Source organism: Lacerta agilis, chromosome 14 (genome assembly GCF_009819535.1).
Source record: "Lacerta agilis isolate rLacAgi1 chromosome 14, rLacAgi1.pri, whole genome shotgun sequence".
NCBI classification, from domain to species: domain Eukaryota; kingdom Metazoa; phylum Chordata; class Lepidosauria; order Squamata; family Lacertidae; genus Lacerta; species Lacerta agilis.
In genome coordinates, this window is record NC_046325.1 from 34,342,165 (window position 1) to 34,368,750 (window position 26,586).

Below are 26,586 nucleotides of genomic sequence, written 5' to 3' on the forward strand. Positions count from 1 at the left end.
TTATGATTACATTTGGTTGGGGCTACTTTGGCTACCCTCTGCCCACCGTGAGACTCAAATGCTGGCCTGCGTGTAACCTGCAGTTTGGTTCTGTAATTAGCATCCCAACTTTCTTCCCTTTGGGGGAAAAGGTTGCAGCTATTAATTTATTTATTTATACATACATACATATCCTGCCCATCTGGCTGGGTTTCCCCAGCCACTCTGGGCGGCTCCCAACAGAACATTAAAAACACGATAAAACATCAAACATTAAAAACTTCCCGAAACAGGGCTGCATTCAGATATCTTCTAAAAGTCAGATAGTTGCTTATTTCCTTGACATCTGATGGGAGGACGTTCCACAGGGTGGGCGCCACCACTGAGAAGGCCCTCTGCCTGGTTCCCTGTAGCTTCACTTCTCGCAGGGAGGAAACCGCCAGAAGGCCCTCGGAGCTGGATGATGGTGGTGAAGATACTCCGCACAGATAGGGTTTTGCTTGCAAAAGGTTCCATGGTTCAGTCCTCAACATTTCTAGGTAAGGCTAGAAAAGACACCCACCTGAAACCTTGAAAGAGGTAACAGTTAAGTGTGGACAGTACTGAGCTAGATAGACCGATGATATTAACAGCTTCTTAATTCTGCACAAGCTCAGAATTTAGTACTGGCTGCAGGAAACAGCACTTGACAATCTCAATTCTCTTTCTTTCTTTCTGGTTTTTGTTTTGCACTTCAAGCTATTTTCAAGATGACTAAATTGCAACGAAGACCGAGAAGAGGGGGACAGAGACCAAACGAATTTTTTTGTATGATCGTGGCCAGCTCATTATGGAGGATAGAGCTATCAGTGGCTACTACCAGAGTCAGACCAAGAAGTTTTGGAACCTGAAGCAGACCTCAAAATGGTGCCCATCTCCCTGAAAGGAAAAATCTACATCAAGAAGGAAGAAGATCGACATTGGGATTTGCTGCCCCTGTGGATCCTCAAGGTGAGTCGCCTCACCTTGCCTAATGGGTGGGCCAGCCCTATCTACTACCCGCAATAACTATGTTCTCTTTCCACCATCAGAGGCATATGGTCGTTGCCAGGAATCACAAGAGGGAGTCTGTTGATGTGCTCAGGTCCAGCTTGCAGGCTTCCCTTAGGCATCTTGTGGGAATAAGATGCTGGGCTAGATGGGGATCTGGCCTGATCCAGCAGGGCTTTTCTTATGTATTTATGACCCTTCACAACTAGCAAACGCAGCGGCAGAAACCATTGCGCTGAACAATCCAACGTATGTTCAATTGCACCATTTCCACAGGTTACAAAAACCAGCTCATCTCGACAGAGAACGCGGCGTTTTCAAAACAGGTAACACATCCCCTTGTCAAACGGTGTTGGCGTTTTCAGGTTCGGCTGTTACATTCTGAACGGCAACAGGTATTTTCCTTGGGTTCTTTTTGTCCCAGGGGTTGGAGTGGAGGAGACGGACAGGTTTTTTTTTATGTGTGGGGTTTCGGTTGGGTTTGTGTCTGTGTGTGTTTTTTGCCTGTTTAATCTTGAAGTATTAAAATCGCATCTTGCATGCACCATATTTCCAGAGCCTGCTAAAAGCAGACAAACTGCCTCGAGGCCTTGAAAAGAGAGAAAACCGCAGGGAGGCCTCTTTGTAACCTGAAGCTCTTCAGCAGAGTTTAAACGATTCTTAAGTGCTTGAATGAGGTTCCTGAAAGTTACAGGTTCTCTTTGTTGAGGAACCTAGGGAAGGGAGAGAAAAGGCACTTTCCCCTCTTGGACTGAAAGAGAGTTCTGAACAGTTTGGCTCCCTTTCCTCGCAACACTCTGAGAACATTAATTGACCCATTCAAAGGTATCATTACACTTTGCTGTCTTGTTTCCAAGCTAGGTGGCAAAAGATGAAAGGATGTTCCACTTGCCGTTGTGGCACTTAGCTCATTTCCCAGCTCCTTCAAGTGTTCAGACAACCTCTTTATGTCACACTGCAAAGCATCGCCAAGATTATTAACAGCACACATTTTTAGGCCATGCCACATCGCAGAATGATAATAAATGTGAGCTGGGAAACTAACCACAGCATTGTCAATGCAGGAGTAAATTCTATTGAGCATAGGATTGCAGCTTTGATTGGCCATTAATCGCTTAGACTAATCAATTTTGGGGGGCGGGGAGGAATCAATTGAATGGTTAAAAGTTAACAGATTAAAATTAATTTGGCAGCACAGTTTTCTTTAAAAACAATGATAATACAGTGGTACCTCGGTTGTCAAACATAATCTTCCGACTTCCGAAATGTTCGACAACCGGGGCGCAATAGACGGTTGGCAAATTCAATTGAGAAAATTGACAAACGCGCGTCGGAAGCTGTTCGACTTCCAGGGCGCGTTCGAAAACGGAAGCATTTACTTCTGGGTTTTCAGCATTCAAAAACCAAAATGGTTGACCAAGGTAGCACTGTATTTTTTACAAAACCCTGGAGATGGCAAGCCCTTTCTTGGGGGAAGAAAGGCTTTCTCTGCTCTCCCTGCTGTGATTTTACCACGGCTGATGGACTTAAAATATATCTTGCTTGCTGATTGTTCTACGGTATCACAGAATTATAGAACGGCAGAGTTGGAAGGGACCCCGAGGGTCATCTAGTCCAACCCCCTGCAATGCAGGAATCTCAGCTATAGAATCCATGACAGACGGCCATCCAACCTCTGCTTAGAAACCTCCACGGAAGGAGAGTCCACAACCTCCCGAGGGAGACCGTTCCACTGTCAAACAGCTCTTACTGCCAGAAAGTTTTTTCCCTGATATTCTCATACTCTACTGGATAGTTTTGTTGTTTTTAATATGCTCTTCAGCACTGAGGTGGTGTCTTTGAGCCAAGAAGAGGTACATAAATAGATTGAAATAAAAGCAGAGGTAGAACATGATTTTTACGTGCACCATAGCAAATGGTTTAGGTCCTTTGCTCCATACAAAAAGTGCTGTTATGAGTTTGCTGGGGGAGCAGAGTAGGTTGTATATCAAGACCCTTCTAATCCCTGGATCCAGCAAGTGTTACAATATAAGCCAGGCTAAGTTCCTGGTGAGGTGATCGCCTGGGTGAAGGGACGATTAATAAGAACGAAGAACAGCGGCTCTGTGTGATACAGCGAATGGGTGGGATCCCCTCCCTAAACTCACAGGGAGCCTCTCATTCCAAACTACAGATGGGCAATCCCACCCCACGCCCAAAAATCTACCTCGAGTTGATCTAGAAATGAATCAAATAATTCCTGGAGGGGCAGGGAGGGATGCAGAAAGAACTCTGCTTATTTCCCAAGCCTGTCTGAGACAGAGAAGAATTCTAAACTGAGGTGGAGAAGAATTAATTGGGTGGCTCTAAAACAGGCATAGGCAAACTCAGCCCTCCAGAGGTTTCGAGACTACAATTCCCATCATCCATGACCACTGGTCCTGTTAGCTAGGGAAGATGGGAGTTGTAGTCCCAAAACATCTGGAAAGCCGAGTTTGCCTATGCCTGCTCTAAAAGCTTTGAGGTGGGATTTCCCAAGCCTGTCGTGGAATAACTTTGATTGCATCCTGGATAGCTCAGCTGGTTAGAACCTGGTGCTGATAACGCCAAGGCTACAAGTTCGATCCCTGTATGGGACAGCTGCATATTCCTGCATTGTGGGGGGGCTGGGCTAGATGATCCTCAGGGTCCCTTCCAACTCTATACAGTTCCACAATTGTTTTCCAAGGATGGGGAAACTTTGCCTCTTCTGATGTTGCTGAACTACAGCTCCCATCATCCCTGAATGTCAACTGTGGTGTCTGACAGCAGTTAGAGTCTGACATGGGGAGAGCCCGAGGTTTCTCTTCTCTGGTCTGCTCTGAATAGAAGCAGCACTTCTTTCCAGCCCTGTTATAGGAGGTTTCAAGTCCTCTTAGCCAGAGATACTACAGGGCTGAACCTCAAACACGTCTGCCTGCAAATCATGACCCATCTCATTCGCCCCCCCTTATTTTTTGCAGATTGCACCACAATACTTCCCTGGCCCCAATTTGAAGGGGGGGACTCACAGAAGAAATCAATTGCCCTTATGATGTTCTCCAGGACGTCTCACTTTTTCTCCCCTTTGTAAAGAGTACTTCCTGCTTCTCCCCCCCCCCTAGTTATCTTATTTAAAGAAGAGGGAGAAGAAGACAACACTGATGATTCAGGTGTCCTTGGCTACTCCACCATCTCCCAAGGCCAACTTTTGTAGTTCTTGCTTGGTTTCGGAAAGAGCCATTTGTGATTTCGGTGGTAATTACAGCAGCAGCAGCATCAAGGATCGCATTCGGGATGCCGGTTGCTTTTTCGGTTCCCCTGCGTAGGAGTAGCCGGGCACGTCATCTCCTCCTTGGCAAAGAAGAAGTGTGCCTTGTGATGGCATAATTAATGCTGTGCCAACGATGGCAAATTAAGTGGCTCTGTGCACCGCCAGAATGACAGGAGAGTCACGTTCCCAACAAACAGACTCCTCTTCTGGAGAGCAGAGCGGAGCGTGCCGAGCTCCAGCAAATGAAACACTGGGAGCACTCTTTAAGTTTACAAACACCACTTTGAAGCTGTGCCCTTACCTGCCCCACACTTAATGCCAGGTACAATGTCAGATGTAGGACAAGGGGGTGTGGCTTTCCCCCCAAAAAAGGCTTAAAAGCCACATTTGGCCCAGAAGTTCCCCACCCCTGTCTATTAGAGAGAGAGAGAGAGAGAGATGGCAGGGGGAGAAAACAACTATTTTAATATGGGTCTTGCCCCTTGCAGGTTTTACAAGTTCTTGTATTGCTAATAATTAGATGATCATGTATTTTTAATAATTAAATCATAATTGAATCATCATGTAAATACACACACACACACACACACACACACATATATATATATATAATAGCTGTCAATTTTTCCCTTTTCTTGCGAGGAATCCTATTCAGAATAAGGGAATTTCCCTTTAAAAGGGGGGAAAGTTGACAGCTATGAAATATATAGCCCTCAAATTAAATCATTCTGTTGGATTAGCAACTATTGTTATCTTTGTAAAAATTCCACAGCCCCAAATATCAGTACCTTTCAAAGTCAGCTAAACCAATTCAGTGATTAATTGCACAGTCCAATTTGTGTCTATTCAGAATCATGCCCCACTGAGGACCTACAGTACAGGCCGAACCGTATCTACACAGAAGAGCACCCTACTGAATTGAACAAGGCTTACTCCCAGGTAAATGTGAGGTGAGGATTGCAGCCTTCCACCCTTAGGCTGCTATCCTGTATGTGTACGCACACCCAGGAATAAGTTGCATTGAACTACAATGGTACCTCAGGTTAAGAACTTAATTCGTTCCGGAGGTCCGTTCTTAACCTGAAACTGTTCTTAACCTGAGGTACCACTTTAGCTAATGGGGCCTCCTGCTGCCACTGCGCGATTTCTGTTCTCATCCTGAGGTAAAGTTCTTAACCCGAGGTACTAATTCTGGGTTAGCAGAGTCTGTTATCTGAAGCGTCTGTAACCTGAAGCGTCTGTAACCCGAGGTACCACTGTATGTGGGACTTCCATGCATAAGACTGAGCTGTAAACACTGGAACCCTGATAAAACAGAAAATTAAGCATGGAAAACAAACCAAAATCTGACTAATTTCTTCCGGTCGTTTGTGAAGCACAGCAACCCCGTTGACTTCCCGCAGCTCGTCTCCAACATGAACAAGACCTAAAAGGCAGAGGGGGAGAACTATTAAAAGGAGCTTCCTTTTTCTAGGATAGGAAAAAATCCCATTCATTCCTTGCAAAAATATCCAACAGTTCACACAGAGGACAAAGTGGTCCCTGGACATGCCTGCCTATTTCCAAATGAGCAGAACAGAAAACCGAAACAAAACCTTCCATGTTCCATCCAATTCAATTAAAAGCACAACTTTATGTGGACAATAATAAACCATGGTTTATGAAGCCAAGAATGAGCACTGGGGCAGAGTATTCCTCTCTGCCATGCCCAATCTCCTGGCTTCTTTTTCTGCTTTGTTAACCACCCCCCCAGCTCAGACATAATGGAGAACCTCTGGCTTAATACCTGCCAGGCCCTTCACGTTGTGACGCGATGTTGGGCTACAGCCCCCACTGCTCCCATTGGCCATGCTGGCAGGGGCTGATGGGAGATGGAGTCCAACAACCTTTTGAAGGCGCTACAGATCTGGAGGGCTTGTTGTATAGGGTTGATACAGTCTTCCAGCCCAGATGATTGCAGGGGGGCGGAATGCAAATAAACCTCTGTCCCAAAGAAACGAAGCGGGGGGAAAGCCTCCTCAAATGCAGATGTTAGCATTACGGCATCGTATTGTGACCTTTCAGAACAAGTATGTAAGCCCAGCAATTTCCACCAGGCAAGGAGAAGACCGTGCAAAGGAATGAGGGATGCCCTTTGGAGAATAACATCTCCCATAATCCACTGTGACCCATCACACCATTAGCCAACGGTGCAGATGACAGCAAAGGCTGCAAGGTTTTTAGCTGGGGCAATCAGAATAAGGTCCACTCTTTGACTGCTGAGTCAGGACCCTAAACTGTGTTTTATATAATCGACTTTTTATTTTGTTCTGTGTATATTGCAATGCTCTTTTCTTGCCATGGCCGATGGCTGACGCAAATTAAGTTTCATTCAAATTCAATTCACACCGTTAGCAAGCTCCAGGGAAGAGCATATTTGGGGGCTGTGGGGAGAGGGTAAATTTCCAAGCTTGCCTTTCTTAACCTTGGATCCCTAGACATTGTTGGACTACAACTCTCATCATTCCTAGCTAGCATGGCCAGTGGTGAAGGGATGATGGGAATTGTAGCTCAAGAACATCTGGCGCCCCAAGGTTGAGAAAGGCTGTTCGAAGCTTCCAGATTGGCTGAATGGGTGTGGGTGGGGTGGAACACTGAGCCAATCAGAGCATGGCTTGCACTCTCTAACTTCAACACAGGCAAACTGAACTCTAGCTGCTGAAAGAGACCTACCGCTACGGTCAGCCGCCCCGCCCCTCATGATCCGCGCCACGATCACAGCACCGGTGTGCTCATCCCGCCTGATCGTCGCACCCTAGAATGCAAAGAGAGACAGACTAATGAAATCACAGAATCAGCAGAGCTGGAAGGGACCACGAGGGTCATCTAGTCCAAACCATTGCAATGCAGGAATATTTTGCCCGATGTGGGGCTCGAACCCACGACCCCGAGATTCAGAGTCTCACGCTCGATCAGCTGAGCTATCCCAGCTGTCAACCGCTGATACACAGTATTCCTTAATGCTTGGCTTTGGGGCATACAGTGGCAAAAAAAAGAGCTCCCCATTTTATGCTGGTTAGATGCAGTGGCAGAGCTTCATGCTCCGGCACCGGGGGGGGGGGCGCGGAGAGGAGGTGGGGGCGGAGCTAGCGCACATCCCGGGGGCGTGGTGTGTGTTCTGGGGGATTGGCGCCCAGCATGGGCGGGGGGCAGCCGCAATGGCACGCCACCGGGATCACGCTCCCAGGAGCGATGCGCTCCCCCCGCACTCCTCTTCCTAGGCTCTAGGATGCTGGACGCAGGCAGCCCTGCAGGGACCCTGCTGCAAAAATCGAAACGGCCCTTTGACCTCGGACCACTACACTACTGGCCTCTGAAATTTCCATTGAACTATCCTAGCTAAATGCACTCAATGTGGCAATAGCTGCAAATGGCAAAGGCTTTAAAAAGAGATTGTGCAGAGGCTCAGCTCACCTTAGCCATAAGAGTGAAATGGAACCTCCCTGTCCAGAAGAAATATCCATGCCCCCATTCCCTGCTAGCGGGGCTTCCTGGAAACATCTGATTGGCCACTGTGGGAAACTAGATGCTGGCCTGTTCAATCCAGCAAGGTTTTTCTCCTGTTCCTGCAAGCCCTTTCGCTGCCTGTGACAATACATACGCACCAAAGGCTCTTTATTCTTCACCAGGCGAACTATTTTCACAGACTCCTCGTCGAAATCTTCATCAATGTTGTCCGGCAAAGGAGGGAGGACAGGGTCAAAATTCTTCTGGGCAACCGTGTCGTGGACAGCAAGCATGGCCTTGGGGTTGCGGGGGATTGGGAAGAGAGAGGAAAGAGGCAGAAGGGCGTAAGGAGATGGGAATGGATTCTTGCAGATTTCCCAGAAAGACACGTCAATCAACTAAAGCTTGAGACTGGGATGGGATGGGGTGGGATAAATCGGGTCCTCCCTCACAGAGGGCATGTTCTGCGGTGCGACCTGGCAACCGGACCCTATGTTGTGGGTGGGATCGTTTGGATAGCCACAACACCCTATTGGTAGGTCCCTCGATGCTGGAGCAATCCGACCAATGGGGATGCAAGTAAAGGACATTGAGGGACCTATTTATTTATTTATTTTTTTTATAAGATTTTATTATTTTCCAATAAAAGAAAAAGAAAACAAAATACAACATCAACACATAACATAAACATCAATAAAAACACAATCAACATTAAACATAATCAACAATAAACATAATCAACATTCAAAACAATAACAACAATAAAAACATAAAAATAACATATACAAACCTTAACCAATATCTTTCTTTGTATATTTCTTGTTTCTAACTTCTCTGTTTGGGGACTTCCCCCGTTCCCTCCACTGTCTTCAAAAAACATATACTTCTTCAAGGTAGCTTTATATATTGTTCAATTCACTTTTACCCAAGTTTTAATATACTTAGCTTTTACTTAGTCAAATATCTCAATAACTATGTATCTTATCTTAACAACCTATCTTAACATATTTTGACACATACATCTTTCACATAACAACAGTTCCTCTTACCATTCATATCTAACACATATCTACCAAAGCCGATGTTCTGTCTAATTCTGCTCAAATATTCAATTTAACTGATTTAACTAAATAGTCTTTAAATTTTTTCCACTCCTGCGACGCCTTCCCCTCCCTCTGGTCCCGGACTCTGACGGTCAGTTCTGCGAGTTCCATGTATTCCATCATCTTCATCTGCCATTCCTCCACCGTTGGTATCTCTTCACCTTTCCATGTTCTCGCCAATAAAATTCTAGCTGCTGTTGTGGCATACATGAAAAACACTCTATCCTGACTGGGTATCTCTTCATTGGTTATGCTCAGGAGAAATGCCTCTGGTTTCTTACAAAAGGTAACTTTCATTACCTTCTTAAGCTCATTGTAAATCTTATCCCAGAAAGCGCTTACCGCTGGGCATAACCACCACATATGAAAAAAGGTACCTTTCGCATGTTTACATTTCCAACATACATCTGACATTTTGGTATTCATCTTAGCAATCTTAACTGGTGTCAAGTACCATCTATAAACCATTTTCATTATGTTTTCTCTTAAACCATGACAAGCAGTAAATTTGATACCTTTTTGCCACAATCTCTCCCAGTCATCCATCATAATATTATGTCCTACATCTTTTGCCCAATCTATCATTGAGGATTTAACCAGTTCATCTTTTGTATGCCACTCTAGCAGAAGGTTATACATTTTGGAAAGGTTTTTGAAATTCGATTCTATCAGTTCTGTTTCCAGTTTTGATTTTTCTACTTGAAAACCAACTTTTTTGTCCATTTTAAATGTTTCATAAACCTGATAATAGTGCAGCCAGTCGGGGACCTGACTTTTTACATTGAGGGACCTATTTAAGCCCATTCACGTGATCCTGAGCTTCCTCTTGGGGCTAGTGCATCGGAACACCCACCCACCTCTCCCTATATTTAGGGCTTGCGCTTGACCTTGCTATGCCGTCGTGTGTCGCCTGTCATTGGGACACGGGCACGGCAGGGATTTCCCCCACTTGGCTGATTGGCTGTTGCCACTTGGGATTCTCCTGCCGTGTAGCAAATCGTCACAACTTGTAAGGTTGCGGATAGGCTCTGGTTCAAGTGATGGGGTGGCAGAAGGGTCTCACCATCGCTATGCGAAGGGTATTCTGGTAAAGGAATCCAGGGACTCAATGGTTTGGTCAACCCTGAGAGGGGTTGTGCCCATGCCCGAGTCTGGGGGACATCAGGGTGGCAGACTGGCGGGGTTCCCGCTTTTCGCTGTCCCTGCTCTTCACCCTTGGGCTGACCTGCGATAGAGCTCTGGGTCAGCGCTGCCTGCAAGGGTGCAGGGAGCTAGTCGAACCAGAGCCAATGCAACCACTCACTTTTCAGTAATCAATAAAAGTTGTGGCCTAAATTCTGCCAAAAACCAAACCAAATATTTGAGTCATGTGTGAATTTATTTCTGGGGGTGGTTAAAAGGTCTAAACACGCAAAAGCACTTGAATGTGGTGAGAGACCAGAAGGAAGAGTAACCAGAGCACTTTCTGTTTACACACAGGGGCGTAGCTAAACTGAGGCCCGTAAGCCATGTTGAAGCTCCACTGTATCACTCCATTTCCAGCCTGTCTCCCTTATTATTATTATTATTATTATTATTATTATTATTCACACATACTCATTTACAAGTCCTCTCCATCCCACTTCCACATTTAATCTGCAATTTTAAAGAAAATTTGCAAACTTTAAAATAGAATGGGGAAAAATTATTGTTTATTTAGGAGACCACTGTAAGCAGATGGAAATGTTGTTGTTCAGTCATCCAGTTGTGTCTGACTCTTCGTGACCCCATGGACCAGAGCACGCCAGGCACTCCTATCCTCCACTGCCTCCCACAGTTTGGCCAAACTCATGCTAGTCGCTTCGAGAACACTGTCCAACCATCTCATCCTCTGTCGTCCCGTTCTCCTTGTGCCCTCCATCTTTCCCAACATCAGGGTCTTTTCCAGGGAGTCTTCTCTTCTCATGAGGTGGCCAAAGTACTGGAGCCTCAACTTCAGGATCTGTCCTTCCAGTGAGCACTCAGGGCTGATTTCTTTAAGAATGGATAGGTTTGATCTTTTTGCAGTCCATGGGACTCTCAAGAGTCTCCTCCAGCACCATAATTCAAAAGCATCAATTCTTCGGCGATCAGTCTTCTTTATGGTCCAGCTCTCACTTCCATACATTACTACTGGGAAAACCATAGCTATATGGACCTTTAACTATATGGACCATAACTATATGGACTTTTGTTGGCAAGGTGATGTCTCTGCTTTTTAAGGTGCTGTCTAGGTTTATCATTGCTTTCCTCCCAAGAAGCAGGCATCTTTTAATTTCGTGACTGCTGTCACCTTCTGCAGTGATCATGGAGCCCAAGAGAGTAAAATCTCTCACTGCCTCCATTTCTTCCCCTTCTATTTGCCAGGAGGTGATGGGACCAGTGGCCATGATCTTAGTTTTCTTGATGTTGAGCTTCAGACCATATTTTGCGCTCTCCTCTTTCACCCTCATTACAAGGTTCTTTAATTCCTCTTCACTTTCTGCCATCAAGGTTGTGTCATCAGCATATCTCAGGCTGTTGATATTTCTTCCGGCAATCTTAATTCCTGCTTGGGATTCATCCAGTCCAGCCTTTCGCATGATGAATTCTGCATATAAGTTAAATAAGCAGGGAGACAATATACAGCCTTGTCGTACTCCTTTCCCAATTTTGAACCAATCAGTTGTTCCATATCCAGTTCTAACTGTAGCTTCTTGTCCCACATAGAGATTTCTCAGGAGGCAAATGAGGTGATCAGGCACTCCCATTTCTTTAAGAACTTGCCATAGTTTGCTGTGGTCGACACAGTCAAATGCTTTTGCGTAGTCAATGAAGCAGAAGTAGATGTTTTTCTGGAACTCTCTAGCTTTCTCCATAATCCAGCGCATGTTTGCAATTTGGTCTCTGGTTCCTCTGCCCCTTCGAAATCCAGCTTGCACTTCTGGGAGTTCTCGGTTGCTTTCACAACAACAACAACAACAAAAAACCAGTGACATGATTTCGAACAGGTCAGCCACATCACTCAGCCTCAGAAATACCAGCAGCACATTCCCAAACTATCTCAAACACCCAAGCAGCAGCACCAAAGTCAAAACAATTCAAACGAGCTTGTCAGCCAATCATCCCAGCCTGGATTCCTTTTTAATCTTCTTTATTTGCAAAGCCTAAAAGATAAATCGTTTCTATGCAAGAAAGGGGAAAAAGAGAGCAATCTTAAAAAGACATAGAAGGCGGGGGGGGGGGGGAATACATGAGGTCGGGCCTTATTGTGTAACTTATCATTCCAGAAAGGGAGTCCAATTTTTGACAAACTCTTATTTTAAAATCTTCAGAAGTTTAAAACTAATTGGAAATTGGAGCTACAGAAGATAACCTCCAAAATGCAGCTGCAGGGGAAAAAAATCTGCTGTAAGGATATTAACAATTAGTTCTAAGCAAACTGTTTCAACACAAAATAAAATAAAAAATTCCTTCCAGTAGCACCTTAGAGACCAACTAAGTTTGTTCTTGGTATGAGCTTTCGTGTGCATGCACACTTCAACACATTCATTCAATGAGTGTAACAGCGAGTGACAACAAATGAAGTCCTACTCAGAGTAGACCCACTGCAATCAATAGATAAGTTACTTAAGTCCATTGATTTTAATGGATCTACTATTGAGTATCACTAACACTGTCGATCACCTTTTTCGATTCTGTTTTCGCACATTTAAGTTCAAGATGTTAATCTAATACCTTTGTTTTACTGTCCACGTTCAGAATACATGTCAACAAACGGCTTTTACAGCAGATCATCTTCTGCAAACATCAATCTGTGCATCTTTTCGTAACAGATACAAAAATACCTATGTGGAATTTGATACCATTGGTACTGTACATGACTTTGAAAAAGCTCCCTTGCAGGTCAGATAAAATCAAAGGGAAACAAATATTGTTGCCACCTTTCTAATAACTATGAGCAAGAGCACTGCCCTAGTGGGCCATCCTCAGTAGTGCAGGTGATAGAAGGGGAGCCACAACTGGAAAGTCCCCGTTTCTTGTTCTCACCAGCCTTTGAAGTCCGGCCCAAACGCCTTCTAAATCCAGCCCACAGATGGTCCAGGAATCAGTGTGTTTTTACATGAGTAGAATGTGTGCTTTTATTTAAAATGCATCTCTGGGTTATTTGTGGGGCATAGGAATTCGTTCATTTATTTTTTTCAAAATATAGTCCGGCCCCCCACAAGGTCTGAGGGACAGTGGACTGGCCCCCTGCTGAAAAAGTTTGCTGACCCCTGCACTAGAACTACTGGGCATTCGATAAAAGCTGAATGTTGAAAAATTCAGGTTAGAAGAATCATCATAGAATCATATGATGGAAGGGACCTTGAGGATCATCTAGTCCAGTGTTTCCCAAACTTGGGTCTCCAGCTGTTTTGGGACTACAACTCCCATCATCTGTAGCTAGCAGGGCCAGTGGTCAGGGATGATGGGAACTGGAGATCCAAATTTGGGAAACACTGATCAAGTCCAATGATCCCTGCAATGCAGGAATATTCCGCTATCCCATACGGGAATCAAACCCGCAACCTTGGCATTATCAGCACCAAGCTCCAACCAAATGAGCTATCTCTGAAAGGACCTTCTCACTCAGCACAGAGTTAAACTACAGAACTGACTCCTCCAGGAGGCAGTGCTAGGCCGCCAATTTAAAGGTAAAGGTAAAGAGAGCCAGTGTGGTGTAGTGGTTAAGAGCGGTAGACTCGTAATCTGGAGAACCGGGTTCGTGTCTCCGCTCCTCCACATGCAGCTGCTGGGTGACCTTGGGCTAGTCACACTTCTTTGAAGTCTCTCAGCCCCACTCACCTCACAGAGTGTTTGTTGTGGGGGAGGAAGGGAAAGGAGAATGTTAGCCGCTTTGAGACTCCTTCGGGTAGTGAAAAGCGGGATATCAAATCCAAACTCTTCTTCTTCTGACCATTAGGTCCAGTCGTGTCCGAGTCTGGGGTTGCGGCGCTCATCTCGCGTTACTGGCCGAGGGAGCCGGCGTACAGCTTCCGGGTCATGTGGCCAGCATGACTAAGCCGCTTCTGGTGAACCAGAGCAGCGCACAGAAACGCCGTTTACCTTCCCGCTGGAGCGGTACCTATTTACTTGCACTTTGATGTGCTTTCGAACTGCTAGGTGGGCAGGAGCTGGGACTGAGCAATGGGAGCTCACCCCGTTGCAGGAATTCAAACCACCGACCTTCTGATCAGCAAGCCCTAGGCTCTGTGGTTTAACCCAGATTTGACCAATTCATGGAGGATAAGGGCTGTGCCAGTAGCTACGAGCCGCAATGGCTATGCTCAGTTGGCGGCAGTAGTGCTTCTGAATAGCATTTTCTGGAAACTGCAAGCAGGGAGAGGGCTCTCGTGCTCAGGTCCTGCTCGCTGCTTTCCCACAGGCATCTCGCTGGCCACTGTGAGAACGGGACTCTGGATTAGATGTGTTGTGTTCTCAGGGCAGCCATCGCTTCGCATTATGTCTGAAACCTACAATACTTGACTCTGCCTACCGATAAACGATGACTCACTGCATTACAGTTGTCCGCAGAGGCGATCCAAGGAAATATGTCTGCGCACCACCCCCAATGTCCCTTTTTGACAAAGATATGGCACACCCTTCGACATTTCTCCGATGAAAATGAGAATGTCCCATTAAATCATAATAACTTTATTATGTGTACCCTGTCCATCAAACTGGGGTGCCCCAGCCACTCTGGGAGGCTTCCAACATATATAAAAACATAATAAAACATGAAACATTTAAAACTTCCCTATACAGTGCTGCCTTCAGATGTCTTCTAAAGGCTGTACAGTTGTACCTTGGTTGACAAGCGCCTTAGCAGTCGAATGTTTTAGCTTCCAAATGCCGCAAACCTGGAAGTGAGTGTTCCTGTTTGCAAACGTTCTTTTGGAAGCCGAATGTCCAGCGGGGCTTCCGCGGCATCCGATTGGCTGCAGGAAGCTCCTGCAGCCAATCGGAAGCCGCGCCTTGGAAGTCAAATGTTTTGGAAGTCGAATGGACTTCCAGAACGGATTCCATTCGGCTTCCAAGGTACCACAGTATAGTTATTTTATCTCCTTGGCTCAGGGGGGGGTCGCACAACTCCATACCCTCCAACATTTCTCCAATGAAAACAGGGACGTCCTAAGGAAAAGCGGGACATTCCGGGATCAACTCAGAAACCGGGACGGCTTCTGTAAATCCGGGACCGTCCCTTGAAAATAGGGAGACTTGGAGGGTCTGTTAGTGCAGCACACCCACACATGGACACCTGTTTCCACACTGGGATTGCTGAACCCCAGGCCATCTTTACTTCAGTCTCACTACCGCCACCCCCATAAGCATCCGCAACAGATACTGTTGGTGGTATATGAACAATTGCTTTTGCACATCACCCTTGGAGGGATAATCTCCATGCGTGCGAGTGAGTGTGAAAAAGAACACCTTGCTTCCTTGGCTTTCTCTCTTCATTTCCCCTTTAAATTATCTTCCCCCAGCTTTTCCTGCATGTTTTATTAGATCGACGATAAATCTAAAAGGAACATAATTTCTGCGCTTGCCTGGTATCATTAAATATTTCATACAATGGATCTGAATTGGCAGCCAGCCATAAAGCTGCAGCAGAGACTTATGGAAGAAGTATTTTTCCACACATCAAGGGATAAGTTGGCTTCCGAACAACTAAATGCATACTGATGGTGGGGAAGGAGGGGACAACCAACCAGGCAGCAGCAATACACACAAAAGTTATTAGGAACCCTGAAGGGTGGTGGTAAAAGTCAATAAGGCTGCATGCACACCATACATTTAAAGTATATTTAAAGCGCACACAAACACACACCCAAAGAACTGGAGTTTACCCCTCATTGAGTTACAGTTCCCAGCACCCTTAAACTAAAGTTCCCAGGTTTCTTTGCAAGGGCAAGCAATGTTCATTAAATATATAGTGCGTACACGGCCTAAGAAACTGAATCTCAGACCCCATCTGCACTATAAATTTCAAGTAGTCTCTCACCACTTTAAAGCAGTCATGGCTTCCCCCAAAGAATTCTGGGAAGTATAGCTTGTCACGGGTGCTGAGGGTTGTTAGGAGACCCCTATTCCTCTCCCGGAGCTACCATTTTTTCAAGATGGTTTAACCAGCAGCCCTTCTGAGGGAACTCTGAGGGGAATAGAGGTGTCCTAATGAAGGTAAAAGGTAAAGGTAAAGGACCCCTGGACGGTTAAGTCCAGTCAAAGGCGACTATGGGGTTGCAGCACTCATCTCGCTTTCAGGCCGAGGGAGCCGGCGTTTGTCCGCAGACAGCTTTCCGGGTCATGTGGCCGGCATGACTAAACCGCTTCTGGCACAACGGGACACCATGACGGAAACCACAGCGCGCAGAAATGCCATTTACCTTCCCACCACAACGGTACCTAACGCTGTTTTCCTTCCCATCACAGCAGTACCTATTTATCTACTTGCACTGGTGTGCTTTTGAACTGCTAGGTTGGCAGGAGCTGGGACAGAGCAACGGGAGCTCACTCGGTCACGGGGATTCAAACCGCCACCCGCTCCTCATAAATCCTAGCAGCCATAGCAACCTGTAGTTCCCAGAAGTCAAGGTTCCCCCCCACCACCACCACCACCAAGCCTGCTACATGACAACCCTCTTGTATGGTGTTGGTGCCATTTTAGCGACATAAGCCCCAGCGCTCACCATCCAAATGCAAGATACAAGGAGAAATGATGCAGTAGAATATTGCAGATGTAGAGATCCTTTGGCCCTCTGGATATGGCAGAGCTACAACTCCCATCATCCTTGACCACTGGCCTGCGTGCTAGGGCTGATGGGAGTTGTAGTCCAACATCATCAGAAAGGCCAAAGGAGCCCCACACTTCACACATACCCACACACCATCCCTCCCACTCCTCACCAACTGGGAAAGACCTTGTTGATTTTATCGGGTATAATCTATCCAGATTTCTATTTCTTTTACAGGTGATGTGGAGGGGAAAACCAGTGCATAAAAACAATCTTATTTCTCTGCACTGCCTGGATTCCTCCCTCATTGCTACATCCATTACAGACTGCTGCAACTGGAAATCATTTGAAAACGATTTTTCTTCATACCTTACGGCACCCCGGCGAACGTGATTAAAACCCTGCTCTAAAAACCCTGCTCATTATATAGCTGGTTTTAATACCTAAAGGGCAAGGAGAGCAAAAGAACTTCCTCCTGCAGTGGGAGAATAAAGATCTCATGCCCACGAGCAGGAAGCGGCCGTTGATATAATGTGTTCGGTGCTGTGGGGCAAGGAGCAGCAGGTTCCAGGGGGTGGGGGCAGGTTTGGTTAAACATCGGGGTGGGATGAAAAAGTGCGGCTCAGCAGCATGGGACTAAACCAAGGCCGGGCAGTTTCTCGGCGCCACAAACGCCACGTGGTTATTATGCACAGGGCACACATCCTCTGAACATGTGCAGAGCACCCTTCCATATTCTCCGAGCAGCCACAGTCACTGTCTCTTCTCTCCCCGCCACACAGAGGCACATCCAGAATTAAGGATAAATTTTTCAACGCATTTCTATCATAGAAAACACCCAGGTAGGTAACAGACCAAACCAGCAATAGAAAGGTGTTGTTGCATACATTGTAGCACTGGCAATAAACAATCGAGCATTAAAAGCAAACCGAAAACAGAAACGAACAGGAACAAGCAAAATGATATTAAAACTATGAGTAAATCGGCTGTATATGCAGCAGCGGGAGCAAGAAGCAGGCAGCAAAATGACCATCTTGCCAAATGCTTTTGGAGACTAGTATGAGGGCTCCCTCCCGATACCCTTTTTGTCATGCATTCGTGATGATTTGTGCTCATGATGGTATGGGGAGGTTATGTGCGGGTCCATACTGTTTGCACCTGCAACAGCCTCCGGGCAGGGAGACAGCTTTCTTTCCAATCTGTCCTGTAGCTTCCCTGCTAAAATCCTGCAACATTTCATCCTGCTCCAGGGGAGTCAGGGTATGTGAGAGTGCACAGCTTGCGTTGTGCTATAGCACAGGAGCGCTCCCCTGGATAACAACCACGTGGTAAAATTGGGGAAGCACTGCAGAACAACTGATAAAGCAGAATGATGTGCGGACTCGCGCACCATGACATGTTGCAAAACAAACAAACAAACCACTAGTCTCACAGAGCTACAATTCTCAAGAATGGTTTGACAGTCATCCTTCACAGGGAGCTCTGGGAAGTGTGACTCTGAGATTATTAATATTATTATTATTAATAATAACAACAACAACAATAATAATAATATAAATTAATTTGTTGTTGTTGTTGTTGTTGTTGTTGTTGTTATTACCCTGCCCATCTGGCTGGGTTTCCCCAGTCACTCTGGGCAGCTCCAAACAGAATATTAAAAACACGGTAAAATATCAAACCTTAAATACTTCCCTAAACAGGGCTCAGGGGAATAGGAGTCCCCTAACAACTCTCAGTATCCTTAACGAACTACAGTTCCCAGAATCCTTTGAGGGAAGCCGTGACTGTTTAAAGTGGTATCATAGAGCTGCAAATGGTATGAAAGTGATCTCTTTGGTCATCTTTCTACTGCTGAGTTTACATCCACACCCTACGTTCAAAACACTCCTCTCTTTGACCATTGTGGCTACAACTGTAGCTCTGTGTCCTAATGACTCTCAGCAGCCTTAACAGACTACAGTTCCCCATATTGGTGGGGCGGGGACACACACACACAAGGATGCTTTCAATGTAGGGTACCGATGTGACCTTACACATTCCCTCTGAGCAGCCGCCCACAGCAATATCTCAGCAAACACCTAACAGGAAATGATCTCCTTATAATGTTAGTCTACTACACGTAAATTAAGCAGCGGCGAGTGACCAGAATTGACGAGGAAATGGCCCAAAGCACAGTTGTTCCCCCTGCAAAACTACCCCTTTCTCAAGCTACAGAACTTTTTTTTACCCTGAGATGAGGAGTGGACAGCAACTGCAGGAGCTCTTTTTCGTCATTATTCATTGGTGTAGTCTGCAATTCCTCTATAACCTTAAAAGAGAGGGAGAAAGAGAGAGAGAGAGAGAGAGAGAGAGAGAGAGAGAGAGAGAGAGAGAGAGATAGATCATCCATGCACAAGGCAGCATCTTATTTTTTCCTTGCATTTTCAGGTCAATGCTTTGCTAATCTCAGTGCAAGCACATGTCGACGTCCACCTCTGCAGCACATATAAAACTCCCTGCAAAGCTACGCAGGGCTGGGAAGTGATCCAGGAGCACAGAAAGCTCCGATGTTCCATCGAGCTCAATAGCTCATATACACCAGGGATGGGGAACCAGCGGTTCTCCAGATTTTGTGGGACTCCAACTCCCATCAGACCTACCCAGCACTGCCAATGGTCAGGGATTATGGGAGGTGTAGTTCAGGAACTTCTGGAAGGCAAAGGATTAGCCATCCCTCATCTCCCCTGACTGTCCATGGCTTTCCACAGTTTTAGGAATCTTTTCCTAGCCCTGCCTGGAGGTAAGAACATATGCACCCTGCTGAATAAGTCCAAGAAGAGCAAAGTGGATGCAAACGCCCCTTTGGAAATTTGCACGCTTGCATAGCCCCGCTAAGCAATTGTTTGGTTTAGCGTAAGGTTACCAGACATCCCCGTTTCCCGGGGACAGTCCCCGGATTTACAAATCAGTCCCCATTGAAAATCCATTGAAGTTGAAAAGTGCCCCTGGATTCATTGAAAAAAAATCTGGTAACCTTGGTTTAGCATGATGTGCCTACCTGGCCCATGTGTGCTACTGAATGAGAACAGAGACTAAGGTTGTGTACACACCATATATTCAAAACATACACACTCACACACCAGTGTGGTGTAGTGGTTAAAAGTGGTAGACTCATAATCTGGTGAACCGGGTTCGTGTCTCCGCTCCTCCACATGCACTTCCCAAGCACAGGCACCATCTTTGGTCTAAACCAGGGTTTCCCAAACTTGGGTCTCCAAATGTTTTTGGACTACAATTCCCACAATCCATCGCTAGCAGGACCATGAGTCAGGGGTGATGGCAATTGTAGTCCAAAAACAGTTGGAGACCCAAGTTTGGGAAACTCTGGTCTAAACCATTTATTTTGTAATCCGAAAAGATATTCTACCTGACTTTTTTTCTTCTGCTATTTTCTGCCTGCAACTTTATGTAAGTAAACAATATTTTTATATTTTTACACTGCAGACTTCTGTGTTGTTATTTCGTTTGGAGGGATAAATAAAGGGGAAGATCCCATCTGCCAAAAGGCACCCTGGATAATTTCAGAAAGCTACACAGCTTTGTCCCAGTTTTCCATACTGATGCTGCAAAGCATGGTACAGTTGTACCTCGGAAGTCGAACGGAACCCGTTCCGGAAGTCCGTTCGACTTCCAAAACGTTTGGAAACCAAGGTGCCGCTTCTGATTGGCTGCAGGAAGCTCCAACTGAAAGCCAATTGAAAGCTGCGGAAGCCACATCAGACATTTGGGTTCCAAATAACATTCGCAAACCGGAACACTCACTTCCGGTTTTGCGGCGTTCGGGAGCCAAAAACTTTCAAATCGCAAGGCGTTCGTCAACCAAGGTACGACTGTATTTTTGACTCTGCTAAACTAGATGCTAAGAGGAAAGATAACAAATAAGTAATATATCCTATCCTACCTTCCAAATCCATCCCAACATATGCAGCATAAGAGGGCATATTAGAAGCTGAGTAGAACAACTATAATTCATGAGATTCATTTACTCCTGGATATAAGACTATAGAAAGAAAAAAGCGTAGGCCTGTCTGGAGGCGGTGTTGCTCGGTTATGGCAAAGGCACCAGAGAGTCTAATAAATTATAAATTGTGCGACGTTCTGCAGAGAGAGAGACTTCGCAGATGGAAACAATGCAAAGTTACTCTCTGCACCACCATCAAATCACAAGGGGAAAAAAGGTGGCAGGGATCAGTTAACACCACAATGCCAAATAAAAGTTGCGGCTTGTGCGTAGCAACAGGTTCCAGTCGAGTCAGGAGGAGGTGGATGTGTTTTATCATCACAAATAGGGCCGGGCAATAACCAGTTTTCAATATTGCGATATATCACCAGCTAAATGTCACGATATATTGATATGTAAAAATATTTGAAATAAGGAAGGAACTACGCAGAGGCCAACAGGACAATGTCCTGTCACCTGCTACTACAGTCATACCTCATATTACGACCGCTGCGGGTTACGGTTTTTTGAGTTGCGCTCCGTTCCGGTACTTCCGGGTTTCGGCGCTCGCACATGCACAAGAGCGCTAATTCGTGGCGCTGCGGGATACAAACGCTGCGGGTTGCGGACGTGCCTCCGTCATGGATTACGTTCGTAACTTAAGCGTCCACTGTACTTGTCTAAAATGGATAAATGATACTATCAATCACATCGTGGTTACTTTCAGCAGCAGGAAAGCCAAAATGCATCCCGACAGGACTTTTGGTTTGGGGCTTGGCTACCAAATGGTGGTATTCAGGACAATCCAAAATTCAGTGATGAGTCATAGTGAATACAAATAATCTGGGACTGCCAGACTGCCAGCAGACATGCTAGGTGGCAGTAGCGGCAGCAGCCTGGCAGCAGTGGCACAATAATCAGCAGCCTGTGAAGCCTCACCACAGCAGTCGGAGGCAGTGGCGCTGGCGGCAAGAGACGGCCTGCAAGGCCTCATCACAGCTTCTGCCACTGCCTCCTACTACCGCCAAGAGGACTTGCAGGTCGCCTGATTGTTGCGCTGCCACCAGGACTTGCAGGTTGTCACCCGCTACTACCAACACATACCGCGGTCATGGCAAGCTGTTTATTTGTATTCACTGTGACTCATCGCCATATTTTGGATTGTCCTGAATACCACCATTTGGTAGCAAAGCCCCAAACCAAAAGTCCTGTTGGGATGCATTTTGGCTTGCCTGCTGATGAAACTGACTGTGTGATGATTGATAATATTGCCGTTTATCCGTTTTAGACCCCTAAGTAGTAACAGTTGCCTGGACATTGTACTGTTCGCCTCTGTATACTTCCATCCTTATTTAGACATTGTGGTAGATTGCAATGCTTAGCTGGTGATAACACTGCAGTGTTTAGCTGGTGATATTGTGAAATTTAGCTGCTGATAACATTGCAGTGTTTGGCTGGTGATATTGTGAGGTTTAGCTGCTGATATTGTGAGGTTTAGCTGCGGATAACACTGCAATGTTTAGCTGGTGAGTTATCGCAATATTCAGCTGGTGAGTTATTTACATCTCCCATTCGCGCGCCCCCCCCGCCCTGATCACTGCCCATGCTGCGACGTTGATGGGAGTGGGGGTCCAAGTATACAGTTAGAAGCACATATGTACGCTAAGTATAGGTCCTGCAACAAAATGTTGCATCGTTACCTCACTTTGCCTATTCAGGCTGCCAGCCAGCCAGCCAACCATGAAGCCCCTTTCCAAGATACTCCATTGGATTCTCCTTCCCCCAACACCCAGTCACTACCCTGCCAATAGTTCATTAGTATTCTGTACCCACTGATTTGGAAGGAAGCAAGTGTCATTGTTTTCAATGGAGCGAACTCCAAAGGTTAACTTGTGTACAGGATTTCAGCCTAAAATCTGTGGCAGAACACTAGGATCAGTAAGTGGTTTTGAGGCCCATAACCTTTGTTTGCAGTGGGAAATGGCGCTGGAATAAGGGAATTTCCCGCAAAGAAAGGGAAAGTTGACATTTATGTTTTGAGCTGAGATGGCAAAGTTGACATGCTTAATCAGAGAAAAAGGCATTGGTGATATTTACTAAAGACCGGAAACCCCTTAGAGACTTTTCATGTGGTGGTGGAGGGGGGGGGGACTTACGCTATCTGGGTTTGAAGCGAGACTCTATCAGCCATCCTTGTGGCTCCTCTGCCCTGACAGAGTTTCTGGCTATCACAAAAGTCTTCAGGGTTCAGTAAGTGGGGAGGGGGGGCCTTGGCAGATGCGCAGTGGCGCCAAACTCCGACGCCAGCCCTGAACACCAATGCTTCAGAAGGAGGCAACGCTTGCATTTTCAGCTAGACACTTACGTCTTCAGCTAGAGCCGAGGCGCTGTGCAGAACCGGGACTGGGCTCTGCCTTTCGTAATGGCACAGCTTTTCATGAATCTGAAACAGAAGGCAGACACAAACACATACAAAATATGTAACGTTCAGGCGGTGATACTTTAAATGGGGCAGTGGCAGAACTAGGCGCTGAGGTGTGCAATCAGAGCTGCAGGAGAGCAAAGCACCATAGGCTAAAACACAAGTGCCAAAGACATTTGGAGACAGGCACTTTTCTCACAGAATCGTAGAGGTGGAAGGGACCACAAGGGTCATCTCGTCTGACCCCCTGCAACGCAGGAATCTTTTGCCCAACGTGGGGCTCGAACCCATAACCCTGAGTCTCGTGCTCTACCGACTGAGGTACCATATTAATAATACCTGTTGATATGCTAAAGCCACAAGCCTCTGAGCCGTAACAGGCAAGCAGAAGCACTTGCTCTTAGGGAAAACATAGATACAGTATAGTGGCCATAGAAGAAACCTGGTGGAACTGGGAGAACTGGGAGATCCAAAGCCAAAAGGCCTTCTTCCCTGTAGCCACCTGCCACATCTCAAGATGGCGGAAAAACCTGGAGGAGTGTAGGAAGAGCAACAGCAGGGATGAACAGCAGGGATGATTAGGTTTGTAACTTAAGGGTTAATTCTGTTAGCATTAAGGTAGGCTGGCAAAGAGGGTGGGGACAGCTGGTGAGGTTGCTTAGCAACCAGGCAGAGCGGCATGATCTCTAGTGAGGCAGCATGTGCTCTGGTTGGCTGTGAAGTTCTGAGGGAGTTTTTTTTCTCTGAATGTTCAGTGGAATGTCTCCCTGCTATGTGGGGCAGGCCTATGCGGGGACATATATCTGGAGAAAGTATAAGCCAGAGCTATGTCAGGGCAGAGGAGCCACAAGAATGGCCAGGTGGCGACTGATGTAGTCTCGCCTCGGCAGCTAAGCAGGCCTGGCCACCCATGCCTGGGACTGAGCATGGAAAGCTCTTAGAAATGCTCAGAAAATAATAATAATAATAATAATAATAATAATCTGTCCATCAGACTGAGCGGCATCCAACAAATGAAAACACAACACAGTATCAAACATTAAAATCTTCCCTATACAGGGCTGCCTTCAGATGTCTTCTAAAAGTCAGATAGCTATTTATTTCCTTGACATCTGATGGGAGGGCATTCCACAAACACTCTCTTGGTTACATCGCAATGTCCAGCTCAGGGGTTCAGGGGTTTGAAAAGCAGCTCCCTTGGCTGAATGAAAGGCCAACTGGGAACCCGGCAGGTTACCTTCATTAAATAGCTGAGACTCCTCTCACTGAAGATGTCTCTCAGGAACACCATTTCCTCCTTGTGGTTGGAGTCCGGTCTCAGCTGGGACGTCAGGAGGGCAAGGGTCTCGTGCAAACCTGCCAGAGAAATGCGGAAGGAAATCACTGGGTTTACCGGTTATCCGGTGCTTTTGAAAAGCACAGCCAGAGCTGTAGGTCAAGTCCTAGTGGCAGCTTCTGCCACGGGTAAAACAGAAAATGAGAAACCAGAGCTGGGGTGCGGAGCAGGGGACCCCAGTCTATTAGGGTAAATGGGTCTCTGCCCCACCAAACACAGCCAGCCCTCACTTGCCAGCCCTTACAACAGGTCCAGAGGATGGATCTGTCTATCATCCTCCTGAGGGCAGATTGATGCCGTACACCTAAAGCACAAGACTCCCAAAGAATTCTGGGAGCTGTAGTTCCCTCCTCATAGAGCTACAACTGCTAGCACCCTTAACTTACTACAGTTCCCAGGATTCTTTCGGAAAGGCAAATGCTTTAAATGTGCACTGGATGTGCTAGAAATTTATGATGTGAATCTCAGTGTTGCCCTTACAAGACTCAGCATGGAAGACTTTGGTGTGTGTTTTTTATTCCACCAGCCATTTTAACTGAATCCTGATTTTATAGTTTTAGTCTTATTTTCATCGTTAGTGCGTTTCTGAGAAGACTGTAATTAAGCAGCATATGAATTGTCAAAATAATAATAACAGCAATAATGGCATTACCTGAACCCCCCTCCTGATGTAAAACCTGAGGTAAAAATGTGGGAAACCGATTGGGGGGGCGGGAATGAGAAACTGTGAAAAATTGAAATGACAGATTGAAATTGACAGATTGAAATTGAAATTGACAGACTTAAATTGAAATGGACAGCTCTTCCACCAGCCTCACAAACCTGCCTGTGGAAAAACTGTATGCCAAAACAATGTTTTAAGACCATGTAAAATGGCGCCATAAACTCAATGCTATGTTCTTTTCAGACTGTATTGTATGACAAAAACGAAAAAAGAAAAGAAATTGACAGATTCACACATAGGCCTAACTACTTGTAAACCACCCTGGGGATTTCTACTAGAGCACAGCAAAAGAGAACCAGTGTTGTGGGATGGTTAGGACCTGGGAGGTTAAGGGTTCAAATCCCCACTCAACCATAAAGCTAGCTGGGTGATCTTGGGCCAGCCCCTGCCTCTCAGCCTAACCTACCTCACAGGGTTGTTGTGAGGATAAAATGCAGGGGAAGAACTATGTACGCCACCTTGAGCTCCTTGAGGAATGGAGAGGCACAAATGCAATAAAAATATTTTAAAAATTTCAAATATATTAATGGTATGTTACTGTTAATCTGTTAAGTCTTCATGGTGATCTGAGTCAGGTTTTCAATCAAACATGGCTCTAATATAGCACCCTATTAAAACACAGTTTGAGAATGTACTAAAACAGCAGAAGATTCCTTACCTGAATCTTCTGACAGGACAGGCATGGCTTATTGCTCTCTCGGCTACCTAGAGGTGATGATGAATTTTCAGCCCGAACAACGGACTCACCTCCAGGGGTTATGGGCCCAGAATGTCTAGAGTCACAGAAACAAACAGATATGAATTGCTTTTGCATATTTGACCTGCAGCAATTAAGGAAAGGCTGGAAAGGTCATTACGTATTATTAGTAGTAGAGGTGGAATTGTGCCTTATTCCAGGACTGGGGAGACTTTGACCCTCCCAGTGTTGCTAGACTCCAATCAGCACCAGCCAGCATGGCCAATGGGAGTTGTAGTCCATCAACCTCTAGGGTCACAGGTTCCCCCCCCCATCCCTGCCTTATTCGGATATCGCTGGCCATCTTTGTTTCCCCAGAATTCCTACCATGCTACAGTCAAACCTCGGTTGTCGAACTTAATCCATTCCAGAAGCCCGTTTGGCTTCTGAAATGTTTGACAACCAAGGCATGGCTTCCGATTGGCCGCAGGAGCTTCCTGCACTCAAGTGGAAGCCACATCAGATTTTTGGCTTCCAGAAAACGTTCGAAAACCAGAACACTTACTTCTGGGTTTTTGGCATTCGGGAACCAAAACATACGGTAACGGAGGTGTTCGGGAGCCAAAGTCTGACTGTATTTGGAAAGAGAGCAGTCAGGGAGCAGTCAGTCAGTCTGTCTTCACAGCGCAACCAACACATTCCGAGAGACCAGAAGCCTGAAGATGTGGACTCAAGGAGGGTACAGCCACAAAGGTGAAAGAACTGGTACTTGGGGTTGCAGCCTCACAATGCAAGCCTGTGCACATGCC

General features: G+C 46.1%; 1 protein-coding gene across 2 annotated transcripts in view; it reads right to left on the reverse strand.

Moving 5' to 3' along the window:
- Positions 1–26,586, reverse strand: part of MPP3 (membrane palmitoylated protein 3) — a 66,871-nt gene that overhangs the window by 34,248 nt on the left and 6,037 nt on the right. For both annotated transcript variants that reach the window (XM_033170474.1, XM_033170473.1), the window contains exons 2-8: positions 25,760–25,874; positions 24,279–24,397; positions 22,985–23,062; positions 18,868–18,948; positions 7,924–8,061; positions 6,992–7,073; positions 5,620–5,705 (exon numbers count right to left, since the gene is read on the reverse strand). In XM_033170474.1, coding sequence (XP_033026365.1) covers positions 5,620–5,705; positions 6,992–7,073; positions 7,924–8,061; positions 18,868–18,948; positions 22,985–23,062; positions 24,279–24,397; positions 25,760–25,784 — 609 coding nt within the window. In that variant the 5' untranslated portion in view covers positions 25,785–25,874. The remainder of the gene's footprint in view (positions 1–5,619; positions 5,706–6,991; positions 7,074–7,923; positions 8,062–18,867; positions 18,949–22,984; positions 23,063–24,278; positions 24,398–25,759; positions 25,875–26,586) is intronic.